General features: G+C 40.9%; 1 protein-coding gene across 16 annotated transcripts in view; it reads right to left on the bottom strand.

Moving 5' to 3' along the window:
* Window positions 1-3,670: 3,670 nt before the first annotated feature.
* The window catches only part of EYA4 (EYA transcriptional coactivator and phosphatase 4), a 294,629-nt gene continuing 285,261 nt past the window's right edge, over window positions 3,671-13,038 (bottom strand). For 12 of the 16 annotated variants that reach the window (XM_066605638.1, XM_066605623.1, XM_066605647.1 and 9 more), the window contains 2 exons: window positions 11,581-11,681; window positions 3,671-4,602 (listed from right to left, as the gene is read on the bottom strand). In XM_066605638.1, coding sequence (XP_066461735.1) covers window positions 4,522-4,602; window positions 11,581-11,681 — 182 coding nt within the window. In that variant the 3' untranslated portion in view covers window positions 3,671-4,521. Of the gene's footprint in view, window positions 4,603-11,580; window positions 11,682-11,713; window positions 11,815-13,038 lie in introns of all 16 variants that reach the window. The other 4 variants (XM_066605631.1, XM_066605656.1, XM_066605689.1 and 1 more) reach the window with 1 other exon arrangement.

Here is a 13,038-nt window from a genome sequence, read left to right as displayed (position 1 = left end):
CTGATCATATGTCACTTTTAATTGCTAAATGCTGTATATTTAGTAACTTTGTCATTGTCTTTATCTTTTGCTCCCATCAGCTCCAGTGGGGAAAAAAACAAAGCAGTCAGTTGAAAGGCAATTTTTTTTACATCAGTTTTTTTTTCCCCTGCCACATAATGGGACAAAAACACGCCCATGTGTATAAGCCCTAGGGCAGTACATGGGTTTGTTCATATTCACGTATTCTTCATGTGCATTTTGATCGTGCAAAAACCTCCACAGCATACTCTATTTTCCTGAGCATTTGCATATCAAAAGTCCCCACAGAAGTCAATGGATATATGCAAATTCGCTAGAAGATGCGTAAATGCGCAGGAAAAAGAACACATCTGGAACTCATTAGACTAATTAGCCAGTTCAATCATGACTTGTGGGCGCAAAAAGTATAGTAAAATATGCCCATGTGTGCGCAAAAAACATTGTTTAGTCCACAAATACACTGCGCTCACGTGTACTATGCATGAGTGATATTGTGCAAATATGCAGTGAATATGCATGCATCGTGCATATTTATCCAGTCTCATTCATTTCAATGGCCTAAATCAGTTTTGGAAAGCCCTGGAGTTACCCGTATGCAGCCCTCTCTCCTAATCTTCCTTTCATATTCTGAGCTATGAATACTTAAAACTCCAGTTTATATAAGAAAGCACGATTTGTATCTCATAAGTACAAGACATCATATGATGATCCAGGCAGAATTACTGTGATGTCACACTAATAACTGAAATACCTTTACAAAAGTGATATTATGATGTCAATAAAAAAATGGGGAATTCTGTTATATGCATCATCTTAAAATATCGGTTGCATTACGTTAAAAGGTCTCAATTCCATAAACCAATTTCTCAATTTCTTTTCTGAAAGTTTTCATCTCCTGGTAAAACGTATGCAATGTCCATGTAGAAGTAGGAGGAATAAAAGAGTTTTTCCAGGACTTTACTATTGATGACCTATCTTCAGGATCGGTCATGAATAGTTGATGGACAGTGGTCCACCACTCAAGATTCCTCCTGATCAGCTGTTTGTCCAGCCCACTGCCCACATGGACAAGATCGGAAGTAGATATGTCTATCAACATTGCAGAGATCCAGGTTGATAATGCCGTCCCAGCTCTCTTTGAATTCAATGGGAGTTGTGCCTGCATTACCAATCCAGGCAGCTGCGTATGGACAGAGATATCTTCCTTCAATAGTGTTAGCACCAATAGCGGGCAGGGTGAACAGCTGATCGGCAGGGATCCAGAGTGGAGAAGCCCTACCAAAGAATTATTGATCCCCATCCTGGGGATAATTTATCAATAGTAAATTCCCAGAAAACCCTTTTAGTATATGTTAAAAAGATGATTTCAAAACATTGTCATCTAAATATACAGCAGATTCTATGAAGATATTGTTCCAGATGTATCAAGCCCTGTCCACCAATGTGCATATTTTCTGTGGACAAATGGTGTATACTGTGTATATGGTCTATACGTGTGGTTCATTACGTATTTGTGATTCATGTTAGCAAAGTGGGCATGGTTACATAGCGGAGTTACTTTTTAGCAATATTTGCGAAAGGTGAGTGTTTTAAAAAAATTGCTAAATAAAAGTCGCATCTCCCCATCCCCAACGGGCTAGCATAAAATGTAAACCACAACAGTAACACAATAATCACATTTTGGAAAGTCATGAATTAAATTTGTCACAAAATTAATTTACTTAATTTTGTGCCAAATTTTAATACTGCCAAAAAAAATAAGATGGACATAGAATAAGTCAATATTGATACATGAAGGTATCTGTATACACTGTGTTAATAAAAGTATTGGGACACACATAGAAGATGATGAAATTTAATTTTATTCACATTTTTCCATATGGTGTTTGGCAGTCTTTGAACTCAATGCCTATAATAACCCTCCTAGCCGTGGTTTTCACCAAAATCTGATAGATGTTTGCAGGGATTTGCCTCCATTACTTAAAGAGATCTTTAGATTGTGATGTGGGGATAATGGGCATGCAAGGATAGAGACAACATTCCAGTTCATCCCAAAGATACTCGATAGGATTGATATCTGGACTTTGGGCTGACCAATGAAGTTTGCAGAAATTCTGCTCCTCAAACCAAACCACAACACTATGTACTATAGTACATAGGTGCTCAGTCATATTAATAGAGATATGGAGCTGTACCAAAATTGTGCCACAGGGTAGGTAATGCCACATTGTCTAGAATGTCTCTGTACCCATTAGTGTTAAGGGTGAACTTCACTGTGACCAATGTCCCTAGTCCTTCCCAGCAGAAACACCCCCACACCAGAACAGAACCTCCTCCAAACTTCACTGTTGAGACAATGCAGTCATGTAAAAACTGCTCTCCAGACAACAGCCACATCTAAGTACAGCCATCCAAATGGAATATGGTATTCCGTGATTCATCTGTCCACAACACTTGCTTTCACTCATTTACAGTCCAAGAATGATGCAGTCGTCACCTCAGTGCATTAACTACTTGTGTGCAGCCACTAGCCCATGGTAACCCTTTGCATGCAGTTTCATATGAATGTTGTAGTTCTAGTGCTAATGCATGTTCCAATAGCCTATTAGACTTCCTGAATAAGTGTTTTGCCAGATGCTATACATGATGCCTTCATAGCTCGTACAAAGCTTTATTGTTTTCGGTTTCTGAATAACATTGCCAACAGTGGAAGGTTCAAAAGAGTTGTGAGGTCCCGTACTGATTGGTTGCTCAGGTGACATCCTACCACCAGACACCGTTGGAAGTCTGTCAACTCTACAACCTGTGGCATTCTGGGGTGTTGGGATACGTCTGTGTGATACTCTCCTTTATACCTAATGCTTACATATTTAATTAACAAATCCTCTTTGTCTTACAGCACAGGATTGGTGGGTGTCCTAATACTTTTGTCAACATTGATTTTTGAATAGACTTTTATATACACTATCATGTAAATATTGTTTTCAATATCAATACAGCTGTCTTACGGCCAATAGTAGTAATATATCTGGCGCTGTAGAAAAACATTCCTAGAAATACTGCATGAAGTGACCTCGTGACTTACACGCTTGTCGTAAAGAGTTGTTCTCTGTACAACTTAAAACATATACACGGGCTAAGCTGTGACCGCAATGTTAACATGCAGCCATGGTCACCCAGATGGTATATCAAAAACAAAATGGGCAAAATGTTTCATAAAATGCAGTTCTAAATTTGTTATAGCTCCAGTCACATGGTCACTTATGGTGAGTCAAAAAAACATTTAGCAGAAGTCATAGCAAGCAAGAAATGATAGAACATATACAGGTCTATGGTATTATATTAGGCTAGGGCTCTATAGTGACCCTGAGCCATTGACGATTCATGAACTGCAGTGACTTGCATGTAACTTCAATGTTTCCCAATGGGAAAAAGTTTCAGAGTGCCTTATAACAATCACTTTTTTGATGGTCCCAAGGTTCCTTGAAACTTTGCTTTCACAGAGAAACATTGAAGTCACATAAAAATGGTGGCAATGGCACTATGTTACCAAATTTACCAAAAATTGTGGATGACTCCATGTCACAGACGAGCTCTAGCCTTTTAAACCATTAAATAACGCTTTCAGAAATAAGACAAGGCATCCATAATATTAGTATTTTTATTTATTCCTGCAACAAATACCAGCTGCTGTCAGCAGCCTTTTTCCTGTTTCATAGATCAATTTGGTCATGAATGAAGAAATCATCCCAAATGAGGATTTCATAGAACTACCTTTCTCTTAACCAAAATTACATTGTAACACGCAAACACTGTCTTGTCTTTAAGGCACAACACATCATTATCCACATTCTGATTGCCAAACCTATAAAAGAGACAGCATGTTAATCTTTTTAGATCTCACCACCCACTGCCCAGCCATTCCATCCCCAGCAAAAAAAAAGAATAGAAACGTTACATCAACTTTCAAAATCAGCTGCTAATAAAATCACAGTAAATTATTATTTGTTTTTGTCAATAATTTACACAAAATTACAGGTCTAGACATGATTGTCATCATATAGTTGGAGTGCATTCTAAATTCAGATTTTCCGGGTTAGGTAGGTTTATGTCTGATTCACACCTCAGTGCTGAGAATGAGATCCCATTATGAGGAATGTTGAACACCACCTCTTCGGTCGGAAAACATGTGCCTATGTTCATCAAGAGTTCCGCACATCTGCTCTTCACCACGATCTTCCATTGACCGATGCTTTCAACTGTTAGCTGTCCAAGGTTACTAAGAGTCACTCTGCAGCACTCAGCATCTTCATTTTCCTTCATTTAGCAGTCTGAATTCTTTGTAATTAATCATCACTGTTTATTTCCCTTTGTTTAAGACAGTCCATGTGTGTAAAAAGCCCGAGGCATTAAATCACACATAAAAATTCAGTGTGTACTTAAAATATATTTATATATATTTATGTACATATTAAAAAAGGCCGTCCAAGATGCAAACAGTTACAAATATTCTAGTTCCAGTGCTTGATGAAGAGCCAAAAGATCTGAATGACTTGATATTCTCCAAAAAGGCATGTTATTCTGCAGGGCAAGAGAGAAAGGTTCATGATGAATCAATAAAAAATAAGTAAAAATTAAAAACTAACACATACAAGGCCTTGTTCATATCTGTGTCGAAGGTTCCTTTCTGAGCCTTTGTCACAGATTCTGCTAAATAACCAGAAGAACATAATGCAGCATGCAGCATGATTCTGTTCCGGTAAAATGCTGTATAGCATGACACCCAACGGACCCCATTATAGTCAATGGGATCCATCATGTGCCGTTGGGTCCAGGATATGATGGATCCAGTAGTGCTGTTGCTTCCATTGTCCTACTCTAAGAAATGAGTAAAACAACAGATGTTCTTAATGATGATGTGAACAAAGCCTAATACACTAAATATGTAATGCTATGTTGGGATATACAGGGGGTGGACAAAAATATGGAAACACCGTACAAAATGCATGGGATTTTAACCATTAGGACTAAGCTGCCCTTTTGACCCCTGCTTGGCTGAAAGCAAAGTTGTGTTTACTTCACCTCTTGCCCTGCTCTGGGTGTTTTTGGGAGCCATGACCCCAAAAGCTCAAGCCCCTGACCAATGGAACCTTGTTGCTCGGACAGATGTTCACTACTGCCCAGCAGCATCTGTGTCATGTTACCGCTTCTTAAATTACATGGGATTCTAAATCATATTTCAAGACATGTAAAGACTAATTTTAAGGCATGCATATCGTACAGTGTTTCCACATTTTTGTCCACCCCTGTAAATATGCCAAAGATACAGGTAAAGATTATTTGTATTAGCCAAGTAGAATAAATTGGCAGATGTGCCTACTAAGCCTTTTAATGAAGTGGCTTTGATCATAAACAGTGCTCCCTATTAATGCCAGGATCCACCTGGGAGAGCCTAGATTTTAAACCACAAACAATATACAAATTCTGACAATCGTTATATAAAATATCTAAGATTCTTAGTAAAAATATTATTTTAGTTATTTTTGTTAAAGTTGAAACATAAAACCCCAAAATACAGGTGGTCATAATATGGCTCTATGTGGCTTGGAGCCCAAGGAAGAATAAAATAATGGCATGTTCCATTACACAGAAGATTCTCCTAGAAGATGCTGTACAGTGACCATGTATGTAGTTTTACCATGGGTGTGAGCTCCAATTAAAGTTAAATTTGATATCTATTCTTATCTTATTAATTATATTCACAGGGGCTCAGAGAGCTGACATTGGGGCATTGTTGGAGGATTTCTCACTCTGATGAGCTGTTTTTGCTGTCCTTGTGCTGCCAGGTAATTTGGGGATTTTAGGGGAAATTGTTGTTAATGTCTACATACCCCATTTCTTCCTATTTCATACAGTATATTATAAACTGCACAGAATAAAATATAACATCTGATCGTTATGGTTTTTAATATTGTTTTGGTTAATTAGTAAATCAGTACATCATAGGCATTTCCAATATAGTCCTTCAATCCTAGTGAATTACTAAAACCTTGTTACAACCTCTTTGACTTTGTCCCTTTATCATCTGTATAGCATTCTTTACCTACAGTATCTTAGGTACTCCCTACATAACTAGACAAATACTGTAGAAATTCTTAAAATTAGGATTCTTTTTAAATAGGAAAGGAACAAACCAGGCAACACCTTTAAAGGGGTTGTACCAAAAAGACACAATATTTTTGGCGGAGGTTTGCTTTCACAATATTCATGGTTCAATAAAAATGACATATTATCTTTATTCCGTGAGTCAGTACAATTACAGTGAGGATAGCATATTTACAGTTTTTTAATGTAGTATGACTTAAAAATATATATATTTTTCAAAAGGTATTTTTTCGTGGCGTTGCGATCTTTTTACCCCGCGTTACTTTATTCTCTTGCAGATCAGATTGTATGAAGGCTCGTTTGTTTGGTGACCTGTAGTTTTGCTTAATACCATTTTGGGATATGTTTTTTTTCAATGTTGCCTTAGATACTGGGTGACCAAAAAAGCACAATTCTACTCGTAGTATTTTTTTTTCACTGTGCGGGATTTATAACGTGAAATCTTAATAATCTGGACTTTTTCTAATGCAATGAGACTAATTTTTATTGTTTTTTTATTTTTCGATGGGAAGATTGTGAAAGAGTCTTTTTTACTACATTTTACTTTATCTAATTAATAAAACATTTTTTAACGTTTTTTTTTTAGTTTTCAAAGAGACTAAACCATAGTATTGCACTTTACTGCATTCTGACAGGCAGTCCATCAAGATGTACCAGAAGCACATCTTGATAGGCAATTATTCACGACAGTCATGCTGTTTTTGAGAAGACTCCAGGCTTCTATAAGACCCGATCCCATTACAAAGGGGTCAATTGGGAGCTCCAAATACCAATTGGGGCATTTAAAGGGTTGTCAGCCATGATCAGTGGGAATGCTGATAGTGGCTATTGCCGGTGAATGTCAGCTGTCAAAGGTGGTTTTCACCCCCCCGTGTATGTAGCTGAGCCTGCTTCATACACAAACACCAGACATGTACCTTACGTGTATGGTGCACATTGGGAAAAGGTTAATACTTTATCTTTAAACTACAAAAAGGAACACAGCTGTACGTCATCTGTATGCCGTTTTTGATGGATCTATTTTTTTTCACACTGTTAGCAGACAGACTGGGCTGGAGCTATATATGACTCTTGGCTACAACAGTGGTCATGTGACCAAAAATTACTATGTAGCCCTGCATTCTCACAATGCTGCTGCAATAAGCAGATCAGAAAATATCCACCAAGGTTGGATTTTTTGCAATCTGTGGGTTGAGGTAACTGTCGAGTTGCACCGTGACCCCTTTGATCTCAGTGAAAGTGCAAAATCTCAGGTCAACACAGCAATCTTTGGTTGCACAACCCATGTCATGGGCAAAAATCTCCATTTAGCCCTAGCTCAGTTCTTACAGAGGCAGACATTATTTGTAACACCGTACGTTTGTAGTAAGCTCGGTTCTGGTGTTGTCTCTATGTGATAAATGTCAGATTATTTTAGAACTTTAGATTCTTGTGAGGGCACATGATTTTCTTACAGCCCATGGCCTTCGGTGTCCTTAATCCACCAGTGGCCGGAAGCCCTCCTGCGTTGGACAGAAAAAACACTGCATGCAGCCCTTTTCAGTCCAGCTATGGATGCTGGACTGGTATACAAAGTATATCAAAATGATATCAGTTATGTCGAGCTTCAACATAAAACCACAGCCTGAACACAACTCGCATATGGGAACCCTGTCTAAGTGTGGCTTTATGCGAGCGTTTTTGTGCGTGCATACGTGAGCACAAAAACACGCTTCTATTAGAACCAATGCATTCCTTATGATGTGTTCACATGTCCGTCTTTTACAGGTGCGTGCCTGTAAAGACAGGACATGCATGCACCATAGGGAATGCACGCATTGCCTTCAATGGAGCCATGGCTGCTGCGGGTGGCTCCATTGAAGACAATGGTCTGCCGGAACCCCTGAATTGTTTTTCAGGGAAGAGCTTTACATATAAGGTCTTTCCTGAAAAATCAGAATTTTAGTGTAAAAAAAAAAAAAAAAGCTACTTACCTCTCCGCCGCTGCTCTGTCCCCGGGGGAATGAAGAACACATCTGCCACATGCGACAGTTGTTTCCTTCATCCCCGCGAGGAAAAATAATTCCCTGCTGCACCTGCCACATCTGTGACAGATGCAGCAAAAGAATTCTGTATCCCTGTGGGAAATAAAGAATTCCCTACCACAGCTGTCACAGACGACAGCTGCAGTAGGGGATCCAGTTGTATCCTGTAATTGTTTTTCAGGAAAGGGTTTTAAATATAAGCCCTTCCCTGAAAAATAAGAAACAATGGTGATAAAAATAAAAAATAAAAGAATACTCACCTTTCTTCAGCTGCCGGGGCTTAGCTGCGTCCAGCAGACTCTTCTCCTGCACTGCTCTGAGGAGTATACAGCAGGCGGGGATTTAAAATCCATGCCTGCTGAATGGGCTGCCTCTGATTGGCTGAGCACTGTGACCAATCAGAGGCAGCTCTCAGCTATTGAATGACAGCTGAGAGCTGCCTCTGATTGGTCCCTGCGCTCAGTCAATCAGAGGCAGCACTCACCCATTCATGAATTCATTCTTTTTCCTCGCGGGGATGAAGGAAACATCTGCCGCATGCTGGGGACACGGCAGCGACGGACAGGTAAGTTTTTTGTTTTGTTTTTTTTTACACTAAAATTCCTGTTTTTCAGGGAAGGGCTTATATGTAAAGCCCTTCCCTGAAAACGATTCAGGGGTGCCACCAGACCATTGCCTTCAACCGAGCCGCCGGCAGCAGACGCGGCTCCATTGAAGGCAATGCACGGACCTTCATACACGCTCGTGTGAATTCACCGTAAAGTAGCTTTTTTCATCTCCAAGAGCTTCGACTGGCAAGCATAGGTTGCGATATGCTCACTCCTGTGCAATTATTTGGAGTAATTTGAGCCTATGAATCACCCTGCTAATTAGCCTAATGCGGTGCTTGTGATCGTGTGTAAGCGCAGTGTTTAGCGCACATGCAGGCGTGCAGATGTGCGTGTTTGCACACCTCCCATAAACCTCTATGGTGCTCTTTGTTGTGCAAATACGCACAAAATAGATCAGGTCCTAAAGAGGTGAAAGTGAACCCATTGAAATGGGTTCTATTCTCTGCATTTTGCGGGAAGGATTTTCCTGGACGCAAAATTGCAGCAAAACACACTCGGTTGTTTAAGCCTTACTATAGCAGAAAATAACAGTATGATCTGAAGCACTACTTAGGGCTCATTCACATGAGCGTATGTGTCCCACGTGTTATGCATGTACTTGCATATTTGTTGCAAATATTTAATCCTCAGCGCAACGTATTTGTGCAGTAGGTTTATTTGCGCACGTCTGCGCATAGTACTGTATGTGTCTGCGCACACAGGGTCTGTTCATATGCGCGCATAACACCACTCCCCCGCCTCTGATTTAAAAGGCTATATTTTTGTGGGCGACCAAAATGCGTGCAAAAAATGAATAATGAGAATTAACCCATTGACATCTATTCTTTCCATATTGTGCTTGATAATTCCCCGCCCACAATGTGCGGTGCAAATTTACACGGCCGTAGGTGCAACTACGCTTGGCAGCACGGAGTATAGTTGTGCCTGAATAAGGGAGATTCCTTCTCTCTCGCCGGCAATTCAAACCCCAAGCCTGAGTGCTGGAGTTTGAAAAAAGAGGTGGGAAGTCAGCGACTGTGCGATTTTCCCCACATGTGGTATGTGCCCACGCGCGGGAAAGGTAGGGCAGGTCCTGTCTTTTCCTGGCCGGACAAATCACGGCCGGGAAAAGAGCTAGTAAAAATGAGACCACTGAAATCCCATAGAGGTAAGTGGTTTTGTTTTGTCCCGTTGTACACTGTGATTATAACGGCCTGAATCCGATCTAACGGCGGATTTTGATGAACATATTTGTGTAGGCATTTCCACACGGGAAAAAATCACCAGTATACTGCAACCAAGTGATGCCTTTGATTCCAATAGATTTGTTCAGACGAATGTGTTTTTTTTCATATAAATTCTTTATTTGTAAATTTTGCAGACAAAATCTTCATCCGCCAACAGATAGGCCTTGCCCTATCTTTGTCTGTGTTATGCAGAAAGCTGCCATAGACTTCTATGGCAGCTAAAGAAAAGGAGGGGGAGGGAGTTACACAGCGTACAACGCAGGTAAAAGAAGACAGCTCGCCTTAATTGGGCATTTAATTGCCATTCTAATCCACAGGAAGGGTGAGACACACGAGCGTGGGAATGGGCATTTTGATCAGGAAAAAAAAGATCGGACGTATCAGCCTGCTTCTTGCTATCTCCTCCTTTCATTCATGCAAATATATGTTCCGTATGGGCGAACGTATTAATGCATGCGCTTGTCTGAATAAGCCCTAAAATAGGACATACTGAGTTTTTTTTTATGCACGTGAAAAAAAAAACACAAGTGTGAGTGGCTCAATAGAATTCAATGAGCTTTTAGGCTTCATGTCCACGGCTAAAATGTAATTTAAAATCCGCAGCGTGATCCGCGCCCCATAGGGATGCATTGGACACCCACAGGTAGTTAAATACCTGCGGATATCATTTTCCCCTGAGGCGTGGATTGCCTGTGCGGGAAAACACCTGCGGCATTCTCCATTTTTAGTGCGGGTCTTCAGCGGGGACGGCTCCCGCAGGCTTTTATTGAAGCCTATGGAAGCCATCCGGATCTGCGGCACACCCGCAGCTGAATTCCTGCTCTCCGGCGTAAGGCGCGGGACAGCAGGAGTTTATAAAAAATGGAGTGCCCGGCGCATGCGCACGGCACGCTGTCGGCGTGCCAAGCACATCCACCGGGCCGAAGAAAGAAGATCCGGCCGCTACGGAGGGAAGATCCGCAGCGTCCGGACAGGTAAATTAATCTTCTTTGTAGGCCTCTTGTCCGCGGAGGGACATGAAAGGAGGGACCCGCTGCGGGATTCTGCATGGAGAATCCGCGGCGGGCCTGATTTTCCCCGTGGACATGAGGCCTTAGCACCACATAATACATGGGCGACTTACACCTGTGTGACTGAGCCCTGGGATACATGCCTGGTCTCTCTTCTATGATAGAACTTTCCACTCTTGATTACTTTTGAAGTAGTTGCAGTTTGCAAACTCTTCCATAATTAGGAGTGCAGGACAATTAGCAGTTTTAAATCAGAGCCAAACTGGTTTTATCCTGTGGACTGCTGATAGTCTACTATGTATTTTTCATGTTATACCTTTGCTGTTTATAACCTATTCAGTAGCTGTTTACAACTGACTGTTGACATAACAAATCAGACAGCCCAACAATGTCTGACAGCGGGACAGTGTAGCCATGTGAAATGAACTTCCCAAACAGTTTACCCTGACGGTTACAGTGTAACTATACAGGAGGAGAGACACGGGAGCAAACATTGTTATGGCACACAAAGAACGGATTTTACCTTTTTTGCTGCCTGTTCTTCTTCTACACCATCCCCAATTACAACATATACTACTTTTCTGCCAAACCTTTGTATTATGCGTTCAAAGCAACTTTCTTTCCCTGGAAGATAAATGAGAGCAATGTTGAGTTACCTGATTAGCAGTATGCTCCTCATCTTGGGAATCCCCCACCACAACATAAGTTACATGAGAGCCAAATCTGGACATTATACGCTGAAAACAGCTTTCTTTGCCTGAAAAACAATGCAAAGCTTACTTCCTGGTCTAACTGCCCTGCCATCAAGTATGAGCATATATAGGATTCTTCATTGAAGTTTTGGAAAACATATTGGGCAGAGTTATCCTGTTACGTGTCCACCCTCTAGTGGCGTTTTTAAGTAAATGTTTTTCATTTAAAAATAAAGGTACATTATATTAAATGGATTAAAAGTACACAAGTTCTTAAAAGAATGAAAGGGGTTACATATATATGTGATAAATGGCAAATCAGTAGTGGTCTGATGCCTAGGAATGAACCTGAGAACAAGCTGATGCTGACTAGCATTGAAGAAAAAGTCATATATGTGCTGCCTTTAAAGGGATTCTGTCATTTGAAAAAAAAATTCTATACCTACCTATTCCTCCCCCGCCAGTCTTCTTACCGCATCTTCTCCTCAACGATCTTCTTCTGTCCACTGAACCCCCCCGGGTCATGTCACCTCCAGCCAGCCGATTTTTCTTCTTCTAGTAACGAAGCGTACATGGCCAGTGTTCTCCTTCCTGCAGGGCAGTGTACCCGGTCACTAGTGATGTAGTGTTCACAGCCTAGCAGGGAGTGCCGAGCTACTGCAGAGACTGCATGTTCAGTATCTCTCTGCAATAGTATGTGAACTCTCGCGGTGAGACAGCGCACAAGCTCAGTCTAGGCAATAGATCGGCATTCCTTCCTAGGCAGTGAACATTACGGAAGGAGACTGCCAAAAATGGACACTCCAAAATAATCATAAGAAGATCCGGCTGGCTTGCAGTGAGGTGACGTGGGGGAATGAAGAAGATTGGGGAGAAGAAGATCCGGTAAGAAGACTGACGGGGGAGGAATAGGTAAGTATTTTTTTTTTCCTAATGACAGAACCCCTTTAATGCGTTAAAGAGGACCTGTCATTATTATTATAAATATTCAGGAGGAATAACAGAGGAAAAGTACAACACGGCGTTAAAAAAAAAAAGATGCTATATATTTACTACACCATAGAGAATACAGGTAAACAGACTTGTCAGGAATGGTGAGAGGGCCTCATGGTCCATGGTGTGTGTGAGCACTCCAAATTGTGGCGGTCAGCTGGGAAAGCATCAGTTACATTACCACTGAGTGATCAGCTAACTGATAGCTCTAGGTTGTGCTATTCCTCTAGCTATTTCAGTCATGTGACTGTGGTTACCAGCCCACATTACTTGTACATAGTGACGTAATGATGTCC

Source organism: Eleutherodactylus coqui, chromosome 1 (assembly GCF_035609145.1).
Source record: "Eleutherodactylus coqui strain aEleCoq1 chromosome 1, aEleCoq1.hap1, whole genome shotgun sequence".
In the NCBI taxonomy this organism is placed as follows: Eukaryota; Metazoa; Chordata; class Amphibia; order Anura; family Eleutherodactylidae; genus Eleutherodactylus; species Eleutherodactylus coqui.
Note: the sequence above shows the minus strand (reverse complement) of the source record. Positions and strands in the feature narration are given on the sequence as shown.